A 12,830-nucleotide genomic window follows, 5' to 3' on the forward strand; every position below is an offset into this window, starting at 1 on the left:
CCAATGGGACTTGGGTGGGGATAAAATTGAGCAAAAAAAATAATTAAAAAAATATAATAATAATAATAATAATAATAATCAGCAAAAAAAAAACAAAAAAAACACGAGACCCTAAAGCTTTATTGGTTCTGTCCATCAGTTGGCAGTAATGCACCTAAAACCTGGTTGCCAACTGCTTATAAAACAAAAATAGTAATTCTAATAATAATAATAATAATAATAATAATAATAAAAAGATTTATTTCTCAGATGTCCTGCATTTTTTTGCCTCTCCCCATTTTTATTTTCATTTCTGTGTGTGTCCTTTTTTTTAATCCTCAGTAGTGTATCAATCCTAAAGGCCTTTCCACCAAGCAATAAAAATTAAAGATTTCAATGTGGATGGAAATACACTGTCAGCACAACTTTGCTTGATGTAGTGTAAGAAGTTACCTATTGTAAGAGGTCAGGGGTAGCTCAGTGGTTAAGGCATTGGACTACGGTTCGGGAGATCCCAGGTTCAAACCCCACAACCACCAAGTTGCCACTGTTGGGCCCTTGAGCAAGGCCTTTAACCCTCAACTGCTCAGATGTGTAATGAGATAAAAATGTAAGTCGCTCTGGATAAGAGCGTCTGCCAAACGACTAAATGTAAATGTATTGTGGCAGTGGAGAAAAAATGGTTTGTTAAATGATTTAAACTAAAATTAATTATAATGTGTTACACTTTTAAGAATGAGACGGCGCTCGTCCTTGGGGCAACACGTTCAGTTCTGTAAAAATAATTATACAAAAAAACACTTTTAAACCAGGAGCACTCTCTTCCGCGTGTACGCCTCAAGTCACTCATTATGTACATGAACGCTTCCACTCTACTAGCATCCACGCCCAATTCTCAAAACACACATCTAAACAGTACTTTACATGACAAAGATACATTTACATAGACTTACACAGATGTGTGGCTTTCTCTTTTATATGAGAGAAATGATCATAACGGACAAAAATCACATCATACTGCTTCAACAGATACACAAACACAATATTTAAATAAATCATGAGGATGGTAATTCGATATTCATTGATTCATATTTCCCAGCATTGATAACTGTATGAATCTGTCTTGCTGCTATTACGTTAATCACAAAATTAACTCAATATGAATTACGCTCATTAACTATTTCACAAATTTGCTTTTAAATGAACACATCGCTGTATTTTAACGATCAAATTATCGCTAAATGGACAACAAAATACTTAACACCAAGTCATTAAACACCAAACATTGATTCATTCCATTATCAGTCACTCCTTTTCCACTTTTATCTAAACCATGGTATTTTAAGCACTTCTTCCTTATTTTTGTACCCGCCAAACGTTATGACCTTTCACCCCGATTATCAGCGCCATTTTTTTTTTTTTTTTTTTTTTTGCCGATTTAGGTGCGAGCATTCTTAATTACCACCAAGTTAAATGACTTAACACCAAGTTAAACATTTTTATCTACTCTGGTACAAACTATCATGAGCGAGAACACATAATACTGTTGTGCTTTACGTAAAGATTAGTTAACATCAGCTTACCTGTAGAATAATTATATGAAAATGCTTTTTAAACCACTTTCGCGTGCACAACTGATCACGTGCTAAACGCTTCGACTCTACTAGCGTCCACGCCCAATTCTCAGCCTAGGGTACCAATTAGGGTGCCTCCGCTAGTCAAGCTGTAACAAGAACAGCACTCTTAAAGGAACATGCACAGTTATAGCAGTCATTATCACAGAAGTTTCCAAATGTTATTTTTAAATAGGGGCAATATTTTACTCTTTTTTTTTTTTAGCTGTACATAACTTTTCAGGGCTACATATGCATTTCAGTTAAATATATTTTTTTATGTTCAATCCAATTTAGCAGCCTGATAAAGACTCATGTGAGTTGATACTTGATGGTTGACTGGGGATTCAGCAGATTTTAAATTTAGAATTTGTTTCAGCTTTGACTGAACGAGTATGCCACCGAGTCCTCACCCACTCGACCCGCTGTGAGGCTATCTGTTAGGTTTAAATGAAGAAGAAGTGTGTCCGAGATAAGTTTCAAGCTTAGAGTAGAAGAGCTATTTCTGGTTGTGTCCGCCGTACCTTGATACACTTACCTGTCAGAAAGCACATATAAAGCGGTGCTGTGTCCCAAACATCAAAAGAACCAGTCATTAACATGTCAGTCATAGAGAGACCCGAAGACAGACAGGGGAGAGGAAATACTTTAGCATCCTCCTGATTAAACAAAAGGGTTCTAGCAGACGAGAGCCTTTTGGATGTCTCCTCGTCTGGATACAGGATATAGAAGGTGTTACCACATAAGGCATTAGGAAGCACAGTGAGGGGTCTGTTCTCAAGGTACAGGAATCTTCCTATTAGATTGTCTTACAATATTTTAATACCTTACACTATCTCTGCCTGCAGCACACACACACACACAAAAAAAAAAAACATAGCAAAAATGGAACAAAAAAAGCCAAGGTCCAAAAAAAAAAAACCTTTTTCTTTTTCTTTCGCTTCTTCTTTTTCTTTTTCTTCTTCTTCTTATTATATTTTTGGTATAAACAGAAAAAAGCAGTACAATATAAACATTGATACAAACAAAGAACTTTTGCAGTAACTATACAAAAACTGAAAGCTATGTTAATCCCATTGAGAACTCGTGGTCAATCCTCAAGAGGCAGGAGGACAAACAAAAACACACAAATTCTGACAATCTCCAAGCATTGATTATGTAAGAATGGGCTGCCATCAGTCAGTATGTGACCCAGAAGTTGATTGACAGCATGTCAGAATGAATTGCATAAGTCTTGAAAAAGAAGGGTCAACACCGCAAATATTAACTCTTTGCATAAACTTTATGTAATTGTCAATAAAAGTCTTTGACACTAATAAAATGATTGTAATTATAATTTAGTATACCATAGTAACATCTGACAAAAATATCTAAAAACACTGAAGCAGCAGACTTTGTAAAAATTATATTTGTGTCATTCTCAAAACTTTTGACCATGGCTGTATACTACCTCCTTTCAAACCATCAAACTAAACTGGGTCTTCTGATTGTGCAGGATAATATAACACAATTATAAAAGTAGAAATTCTATTTATTTCACTTATATACTAATCCACTAGTGTTTTACTGGTGCTTGGATACTATCAACGATGTGGCAATAACTCCTAGCCGAGTTCTTGTAACGTGCAACTGGTGTGCACAGTTTCCACAGACAGATGTTTCTCTCATTTAAGTCAGCAACAAGTTATTTGCCAGTTTTTAAGGATCAAATGTTCTGCTCACTAAATGTTTGAGACAGATGGCAGTGAGCTTCGAGCCAACTCAACCGCGCTCATCATTCCCAAATGTATGGACAATTAAACCCTGCTACTACGGCCAAGACTCTCATCACCGTACCGTGCTTGAAGTATTTTTAAATTAAATTGTTTTTTGTACCTTCATTGACCAGAAATGTCATCACAAGTCCTGGTTTAACTTGGACACCCCTCTTAGAAAGACATTTCTGACACAAGGTAATTAATGCCGAACATGTGTGTGTGTGGATTTGGTTTAATGTATAAAATAGTGACGTACACAAAAATTGAAACATTGACACATTTCTCTAAATTGAATATGATTACCAGGTCATATATATTACATACTCACAATCTTACACATCTTACACATTACACAATCTTCCTCTGCTTCTTCTGCTCTTTTTTGGATCCTCACATGCCACTCTGATCTCCCCTAGATGATCACTCTACCTTCTGCTCTGCCTAGGCTCCTCACACCCTAATGTCCTCTCCTTCATCTTCACTTCATCACACACCCTTCTGCTCGTCCTCGGCTTTACACATACCTCGGTCCAAAAACTGTGGTCATTTTCAGTGTGATGTTAGTCCTGTACACCAGGTTCCCAATATGTAGACAGGCAGCAAGAGTAATATCACTTTTGTCTGGTTGTTATTGTGCTGAGAATCTCTACATACATGGAAAATACTGCAGCTTTATCTGCTTAAAGCAACAGAAAAAAATGCACACTGTTTTTATTTTGCATTGTTATTTTTTTATTTTTATTTTCATCAGTAGTAACCATATTTTATATGAAAGTAGAAAGTTGAAAAATAGTTAAGATTTAAGTGAATTGATATTCAACGTTTTCTTGTTGTATTTCTTGTACTTCATATGACACATTATTGCAACCAGTTTACATAATTCTGTACATTGAAAAAGCGCCATGCAGAAAATGCAGAAATCTCCTCGCATAACTACAATTTTAGTTAAGCAAAATATTACAAAATAAAACATAAGCATTAAACTCACTCCAACAGCAGATTAATTTAAGCTTATTTTTTAAAAAAAGCTACACATTTTTTTTATTCTCATCCTCTTCATTTTCTCTTCAATGTGAACTGTAAAAGAAATAGTAAGAATAAGTGATTTATTTCACAGTTTTTTTTATTATTTAAAGTTTTTCACAACTTTATTCCAGGCGTTTTTTTAAGAAAAATAGCCAAACTGCATTAATTTTCATCCTAAACGCAGGTTATAATGTGTTTTATTTTAACTGTTATGATTGACAGTGAAATAATAAGTGACATATCTTTAAGAAAAAAAAAAAGAAAATAAACTTCATTCATTCATTCCATAATTTTGAATACCATTCAGATCAAAGTTTTTATTTATTTATTTATTTATTTATTTAAAACCATTTCTTTCAGTTTGTTGAAGTGATGTTTTACTGTCATTCAGACATGGGTCACTTTTATGAAAGTTCTTTGTGGCTTCATTTAAACATACCCATGACCATAATAGACAGAGCTATGGAACGTGTGATATTTCTCATTCTAGTGGGATTCTACATTACAATACGTGTCCAATGTTGTGTCCAGTTCATGTGGGAAAATGATTCCTTATGCTCCCAAAACCACCTTTTTACACTCTGAGTCCTGGAATATGGCCGTTTCTTCAGGGAAGAAAAACTCCATAGATGTGATAACCTGGTAATTCAGTACATTTAGGTCGTCAGCTGACTACATTTTATTGCCACATAACATTGCTGAGCCTAGCCCTGAGCAACTGAAGCAACCCCAGATCATAACACTGTCTCCAGAGGCTAGTAGTGTGGGCACTATGCATGATGGGTGCATCGCTTCATGAGGTTCCATTCTTACCCTGACACGCACATCGCTCTGGAATAGGCTCAGTCTGGACTCATTAGACCACATGACTTTTTTTCATTTCTTCAAAGTTAATTTTTTTGCTCCCTATCAAAATGTATTTGGGAAGTCTTCACCCTCTGGTACTACAGTATACCTACATAGTGGAATGCACTTTCACCTTGTATCCCTTGCAGTGGACCTTTTCCACTGCAAGAGATACAATTTGTTCATGTATCCCTTGCAGTGGAAAAGGTCAAAATGCTAACAGAGTACGTGAATTTAATCATACTCGCATTTAAACTTCACTGTAACTTGATTTTTAATGGTAATATTGAGTTCAATAACATATATTTGTCCTATGGTGATAATATTCTTTTTTTCTGCAATAAGTTAGTTATTTTGTTATACAAAATTAATCAACTAAATAAAATTGTCCTTACCACACACTCTGTAGCATTTGACCGGCAGAATGATGTCATCAGCAGATCTGGAGAGATGTCACTACACTACTGATTAGCATGACCACTGAGAATGGAGCCACTACATGTGGTGGACCTGAGGCTGCATAAAATAATAATAATAATAATAATAATAATACATTATAACCTTTTAATCATGCTCTAAGGTTTAACCAAATCTACAGTGCAACTTAATACATTTTGAGCTGTGCACACACTCACAGCCAGTAAAGCCACTTACTTATCGTATATTCCATTTTCTCCTGTATACTGGGTCGCAGGGGACCTGAAGCCTATCCAAGGAAACTTAGGACACGTAGGAGGGTACAAAACCCCCGTCCATGGCAGGGCACACACACACACACACACACACACACACACTATTTTTGGGAAATGGGAATTAGCCTAATCTGCATGTCCTTGGACGGTGGAAGGAACCTGAAGTACCCAGAGGAAACCCACCAAGCACAGGCCGAACATGCAAACTCCATGCACACAGTGCTAACCACTATGCTGCCCCAGTGCATTGTTTGCTTGTTTGGGCATGTTCATGCAGACTGGATACCAATCTCAATGTCTAAACATGACTTCAAGTGAATATTGCAAAAGAAGACAATAAACACACTAGATGAAGACTCACCATGCACTGTGATGTTGACAGGATTACTGTTTTCTCCAGATTCAGACTCACACCAGTAAACTCCAGTGTAGGATGTGGAGAGGGAGCTGATTTCACATGTAGATCCTGTAAATGATCCCCACCGGGAACAATCTAACACTCCTTTGTTGCCTGTGTATTGTCTCACTGTCCATCCAGTAGAGTGTCTCTGGTCCTCACAGCGCAGTGAGAGAGATTCAGTAGTAAAGTGTTGAGTTCTGGTTGGCTTGATGATCAGAGAGACTGGAGGGGATTTACCTTAAACACAGAACACTAACTATTATTGTGTTTTATGACATAACTTGTACTGAACACATTCACACCCCATTTAATTAAACCAGAAAAAAATCAGAATAATCCTCTATGAACGCTTAGTGCTACTCGACTGCCTTAAACATTCTTCACTTCGGGTGGACGCCTTTTACAGTAAACATTAGCACAGCTGTACAGTGGTGAATAAATGTTTATGTTAGGTTTTCAACTAAGAGCAGCAAGAGAGAACTTAATTTAAAAAAAGGACACAAGAATAATATTATAGATCATTGCCAAATTTATGTGAACTCTTTGCGTACAGTATCTGGTGTAACCCCCTTCTCCAGCAATAACTGCTACTAAATGTTTTCAGTAGCACAGAAACAATTAGACAAATCCTTTCAATCTTAACAGATTTATATTAAAAAGAAGGTACAAATCTCTATGTTGTTGCTGTTTCCTCACCAGTGATCCATAGTGGTTGTAGGTTGCTGTAAAATGTCTTAACGGTTTTATCCGTCCACTCTCCTCTGCACACATAAACTCCTGTGTGTTTAAGAGCAGCAGGACTGAGAGTGTAGGAGCCTCCAGATCCTCTGCTGCTGTCTGAGAGGAGCTCCACATACATGATAGAGCTATGATTGGTTATTATTTGAGTCGCGCCATGTCTAGAGGGAACCACATTGTACCAGCTGAATGTCCAGTCTGTAGAGAAGTCTGTAACCTCACAGTTTAGAGTCACTGAGTCTCCTTCAGTCAGCCAGCTCTGTGGAGATACACTCAGTACTGCCTCTGGTCTCTCTGAAAGACAGTACAACATTATAAATCTGAAAACAAAACAAACACAATCTAATGTGACAACAACTAAGGAGAAAAGAACAATTACAAATATAAAAAGCAGATATAAACTAAGGCTAAGATATCAGTTCTGGCCAGTTGATATGTGGTGACTTTTCATTGGTACCAATGAGAGGAATGTGAGCTCCTGTATGATGTTCTGAGCATACTGGCAAAGGAGATCAAGCACTGTAGCCTAGCTGGGAAGACTTTTCAGGACTCGGTCTAAAGGTGATCAGGATGAATAGCCACCCCATACCAAGTGCAAAGGAGGGACTGATCCCTCTGAAGTGTCTCGGTGTTTATAGCAGTGGCTATGGAGGGCAGACTGAAGAACGACTACTGCAACTGTGCACCATCCAGCAGCAAACAAGAGGAGCTCACTACTAAGCTTGATGTTTGCGGAACTGTGTTCCCTGCACAGCATGTGGTGAAGTGGATGCAGAAACTTCAGCATGAAGGGGCAGCTTGCCTCCAGTCAAGGTCAACAAGGAGACTGATAACACCAAGTCTTGACCTGAGTTAAGACTTAAAAAAATCCTCTCTCCTGTTAGCCATAACAGCCCTAAACTCTGTCCTATTAAGAGTGATTGTTCTGATCTCTGTCCCATTGGTCAAAATAGCCCTGAACTCTATCCTGTTAGTCATCATAGTTCTGAACTCTATCCTGTTAGCCATGCTATAGCCATGAGCTAAGGCCCATTAAACCTAAAATGCTTTCTGGTCGCTGTAAGATTTTTTTTTTCTTCCAATACCTATAATAATGAAAAGATCCTTTATGTTAACTCACGCTCCGTCAGGCCTACATTTTCTGAGCTCTGCCCAGCACCATCTGAGCCATGCTCTTTACCATCTCAGCCACACCCTGCCCCATCTCAGTCAGAAACTGCACCTTCTCAACTCATCATAGAACCTATGTCCTCTGGCACCAAGAACATACTGCTACTTGGTTTGAGTGGTGTACTTCTTCCACTATGGTGCTCAATCCACCACAACCTCTGAGTCTTTTTGTGGGGAGTAAAAGTGCTCCATGTTTTCACAGTCCCAGGTATTGCAGTTTGGACCTCTGTCAATGGTATCCCTGTTTGGCTTCCAATTTCTATTGTCGTTTTGATTTCCTGTTTCAGTATTATTTGTTTTCTTTATGCTCTATTGGTTTTGTTTGTGTGTTAACATTTAAGTCATTCATGGCATTTACGTCATGCCTGCGATTAATTTATAAAATAATTATACATTAGCAATAAACACACTAGATGAAGACTCACCATGCACTGTGATGTTGACAGGATTACTGTTTTCTCCAGATTCAGACTCACACCAGTAAACTCCAGTATAGGATGTGGAGAGGGAGCTGATATTACATGTAGATCCTGTAACTGGTGACCAAAATCCCCATTGTTGTGTATATTGTCTCACTAGCAACTTACTCTGGCCCTTACAGCTCAATAAAAGAGAGTCACCAGTGAAGTGTTGTGTTCTGTTGGGATTGATGATCAGAGAGACTGGAGGAGATTCACCTTAAACATAAAAAATAATTATGATCATAATTCATATGAATTATTACTATAAATGGGGTGAAATTCGGTCAGTGATGTATTATTATTATTATTATTATTTTTTGTCACAATTTATGTATCACCATACTGACACCAAAATAATATATTTTTTTTTATACATTTTTAATATATATATATACACTTTGTTTAAGTTGGTAAAGCATTGCCATTCCAAAATAAATGAACACAATTTTTATGTAAATGAAATGTGAAAAAAACTGTAATGCGAATAAAAAATAATGTAAACCTTTCAATTCAGTATCTAAGATGCCTTGTTTTAGCAATACCTGCTACTAATCCTTTCTGGTAGCACAAAAACAGTAAGAAAGTTTTATTCACCCTTGAATTTATTTGACGTAAGGTATATATTAACAGATCTATGTATAAGTTTTGCTCACCAGTTATCCACAGTGGCTGTAGATCGCTGTAAAATGTCTTAAGGGCTCGATCTTTTTTCTCTCCTCTGCATAAGTAAACTCCTGTGTGTTTAAAAGCAGCAGGACTGAGAGTGAAATTGCTTCCAGATCCTCTGCTGCTGTTTGAGAGGGGCACAGCCCTATACATGACTTGTCCATTATTGTCACTGTAGGCAACATCTCTGTACCAGCTGAATGTCCAGTCTGTAGAGGAGTCTGTAACCTCACAGTTTAGAGTCACTGAGTCTCCTTCAGTCAGCCAGCTCTGTGGAGATACACTCAGTACTGCCTGTGGTGTTCCTGTCATAAAAGAAATACATAATTTTCAATCAATATATTGACACAATACAATCAAAATGTCACGCCACTCAAAGACAAAGCACAATTACAATCTATACGTAATAAAACTGTAAAGTTAGCCTGTCTTTACATTGAAGATGTTTGTAAAAAATTTTTTTTTACTATACCTATACATTATAAATCTGTGTATTCCCCTTTATAATAATTACCCATTCACATAAACTAAAGGCAAAAGAGAGGCTGCATATCAACTTAATGAATTATAACAGCTTATCACCATAATTCTACTCTAAGTGTAAAACTATGAAATCCAGATGTTGTCACAGACTCACCTGATACAGTCAGTGTAACAGCATCACTGATCTCTGAGCTCTGAGAGTCACGTCTCTGTCCTCTGCAGGTGTAGGTACCGCTGTCTGATTTTAACACACAACTGATGGTGACTTCCTGCTCTGTGCTGCCTGCACTGAATCTCTCTCCACCCTTATGAAGTCTGTCATTATTTCGGTACCAGCTGTAGGTCCACTCAGTGTCTCCTCCCCCACGTATGTCACATCTGAGAGTAACTCTCTCACAAGTGAACACATGGTTAGCAGGTTTTATGAACACCACAGCTTTTGGATTCCCTATAGGATCAATCAATCAATCAATCAATCAATCAATCAATCAATTGGTTCGTTAGTCAGTTAATCAATTTTGTGTTAATAAAGTACATATGCAAACATATATAAATGTTTCTTACCTGTACAGAGGTGCAAAAAGCCATTTTAAACAATTTGAATAATACTACCAAAAATCTAATTTCAAAATTGTTTTGATGTAATCTTACAAAACCACAGTGAAACAGAAATGGTTGCCAGATCTACTTTTGTTTAGTGAATTGCTTTATAAAAGTAAATAGAAAAGCAAGAGACATACAGTATGAATAAAAAAACAAAAAAAAAAAAAAACAAATATCACATCAAACTTAACATGACAAATAGTTATGCAGTTATCTCAATATTAACTGTTTAAAGGAGATTATTTTTATAAGACCATGGAATTAGAAGGTCTGTCCAAATATTTGACTGGTACGGTATAATTACCTTGGGCATTTGGAACTGATAGAAGTAAAATCAGCACTAAATTTGAAAAGAAACAAGGAACATTATGTAAATATAAAAAGCACAAGGTTAAATCAGTTCATTTTACATAACCAACTTATTTGAAAAAAATAATCAGCCTACATATTTTTATTAAATATGTATTAACAGATATTAGTACTAAAATATAGGCTTAGTATACACATTTATCAAAAAAGTGGAACACTATGTCCCAATCATACAGTAATCTTATCATTCATAATTTTCTGTTTAAGATACACCGATCAGACATAACACCACAAAACATTAACATATTAACATTGATTATCTATTATACACCAATGAACTGGTTGCAGGATCATCGGGACCAAAGGCCACTTTCTGATCCGATCACATGTAAAGCCATAAGTAATAATAGAAAGGCATTAGAACACCCAGTGCACTACAGCCTGCAATGTTCAGGGTCCAGCAGGCAGAGACCCCAAACCCTCAAAACTCCCCGGATTCCATTCCAAAATACACAACACATGGATCAGCTGCCAACGTCCTGGTGTTAGACAGCACAACACACCCACAGAGGCCTTGTAGAGTCATGACCTTAAGAGCCAGAGCACCATTGCTGGCACAAGGAAAACCTACACAATATTTGATGGAATGTTTGGTGTCGTAATGTTATGACTGATCTATGTATAGGCAAAAGAAAAATACGAGAACAGAAAAGCCTGGAGTTTTTTGACCGAGTCTGGATAGACAGCTAAAAATGTTGACAAGGATAAATGAATTACGAAAAATATTAATTAAGCTTAAAGTTAAAGTGTTAAAAGTGTTGAAAGTGGGACCTTTAGTGTTAATGTAATACAAGGTAGCATCGAAAAAGATTAGCGTGCCATAGATGTTGTCAAAATGACAAGATCTATGGCACGCTAATCTTTTTCGAAGCTACCTTGTACCCTTTAGATGCCTTAAAACCTGGTAGACAAATTCTCTTTTGGCGGACAGCCCTTGGGGACGAATTCTCCACATACAGTGCCATGAATTTCAAAACAGACAATGAGCATAAACTTGGTTGAGCTGCAGACCTGGCTTGCCTTTATTGTCCATAAAGATAACAGGCTTTTCCACTGTAAAGACTGTTGCTTCGTCTCAGGGTCGCAGCCATTCACCCAAGTTTCATCACCGATATGAAGGACGGATCAGATATGGCATGTTGATGGAGTTCTTGGGGTTCAGCTCGTTGAAGGTCTTCATGCTTTCTCATTGTCTTCCAGTACTGTTTTTCCACTCTTGAAGTGTGCATGCCACTTATAACACCTCGAATGACTCTTTGCAGCATCGCTATAAACGTGCCGAATTATGTCAAACATATCTGTGGCAGATTTGCTTATTTTTATTGAAAGTTTTATGGAATCCTTTCTATAGAAATACAGTTTTGTTGAAGGTTTTATGCTGCCACAACCTGCCCTATTTATTCTATAAACTTGTTTCTTTTAAAGTATTTAACCAGGACACATTTATTTGAAACTGTTGTAAATACAACCATTTTTAATGACAAGAGAAATGTAAAAAAAATAATAATAATAATGTGTGAAATAGCTCACTTGAGCAAAGACATGGCTGCAGACTTGCGACCAATTAATATGGTACCATATGGTATGGTATGTTAATATAAACAGTGGTAATACAAAAAAACAGCAAATGCTGAGTAATTATTATTATTATTATTAATATTATTATTATTATTATTATTGCTCTTGTTTTTGTTTTTGTTGTGTAACTTCTGGGTATTTAAAAATATGCAGAAATAAATTTAAATATTTAATAGAACAAATGTAAAATCAAATAAACATGCATGCATTTACAGTACAGTATTTTCTACTGTGCGGTAGAACCCATAATTATGTACCACATCAGTTTTATAACAGCAGTTATACAGAGCCCTATGGCAAGTCTACAAAGGTCTCATTTAATCACTCATCTTCTATACCGCTTTATCCTGTATTTACGACCTGGAGCCTATCCCAAGAGGCTTAGAGCACGTGGCAGGGTACACCCTAGACAGGGTGCCAATCCATCGCAGGGCACACTTACATACACA

General features: G+C 36.8%; 1 protein-coding gene across 1 annotated transcript in view; it reads right to left on the reverse strand.

The window, feature by feature from the left end:
• The window catches only part of LOC128511716 (uncharacterized), a 34,265-nt gene that overhangs the window by 21,126 nt on the left and 309 nt on the right, over positions 1-12,830 (reverse strand). Inside the window, exons 2-5 of the mRNA XM_053484726.1 lie at positions 10,739-10,774; positions 9,986-10,279; positions 9,522-9,653; positions 7,010-7,345 (exon numbers count right to left, since the gene is read on the reverse strand). Of these exons, the coding sequence (XP_053340701.1) occupies positions 7,010-7,345; positions 9,522-9,653; positions 9,986-10,279; positions 10,739-10,774 (798 nt within the window). The remainder of the gene's footprint in view (positions 1-7,009; positions 7,346-9,521; positions 9,654-9,985; positions 10,280-10,738; positions 10,775-12,830) is intronic.

Source organism: Clarias gariepinus, chromosome 1 (assembly GCF_024256425.1).
Source record: "Clarias gariepinus isolate MV-2021 ecotype Netherlands chromosome 1, CGAR_prim_01v2, whole genome shotgun sequence".
Taxonomy (NCBI): domain Eukaryota; kingdom Metazoa; phylum Chordata; class Actinopteri; order Siluriformes; family Clariidae; genus Clarias; species Clarias gariepinus.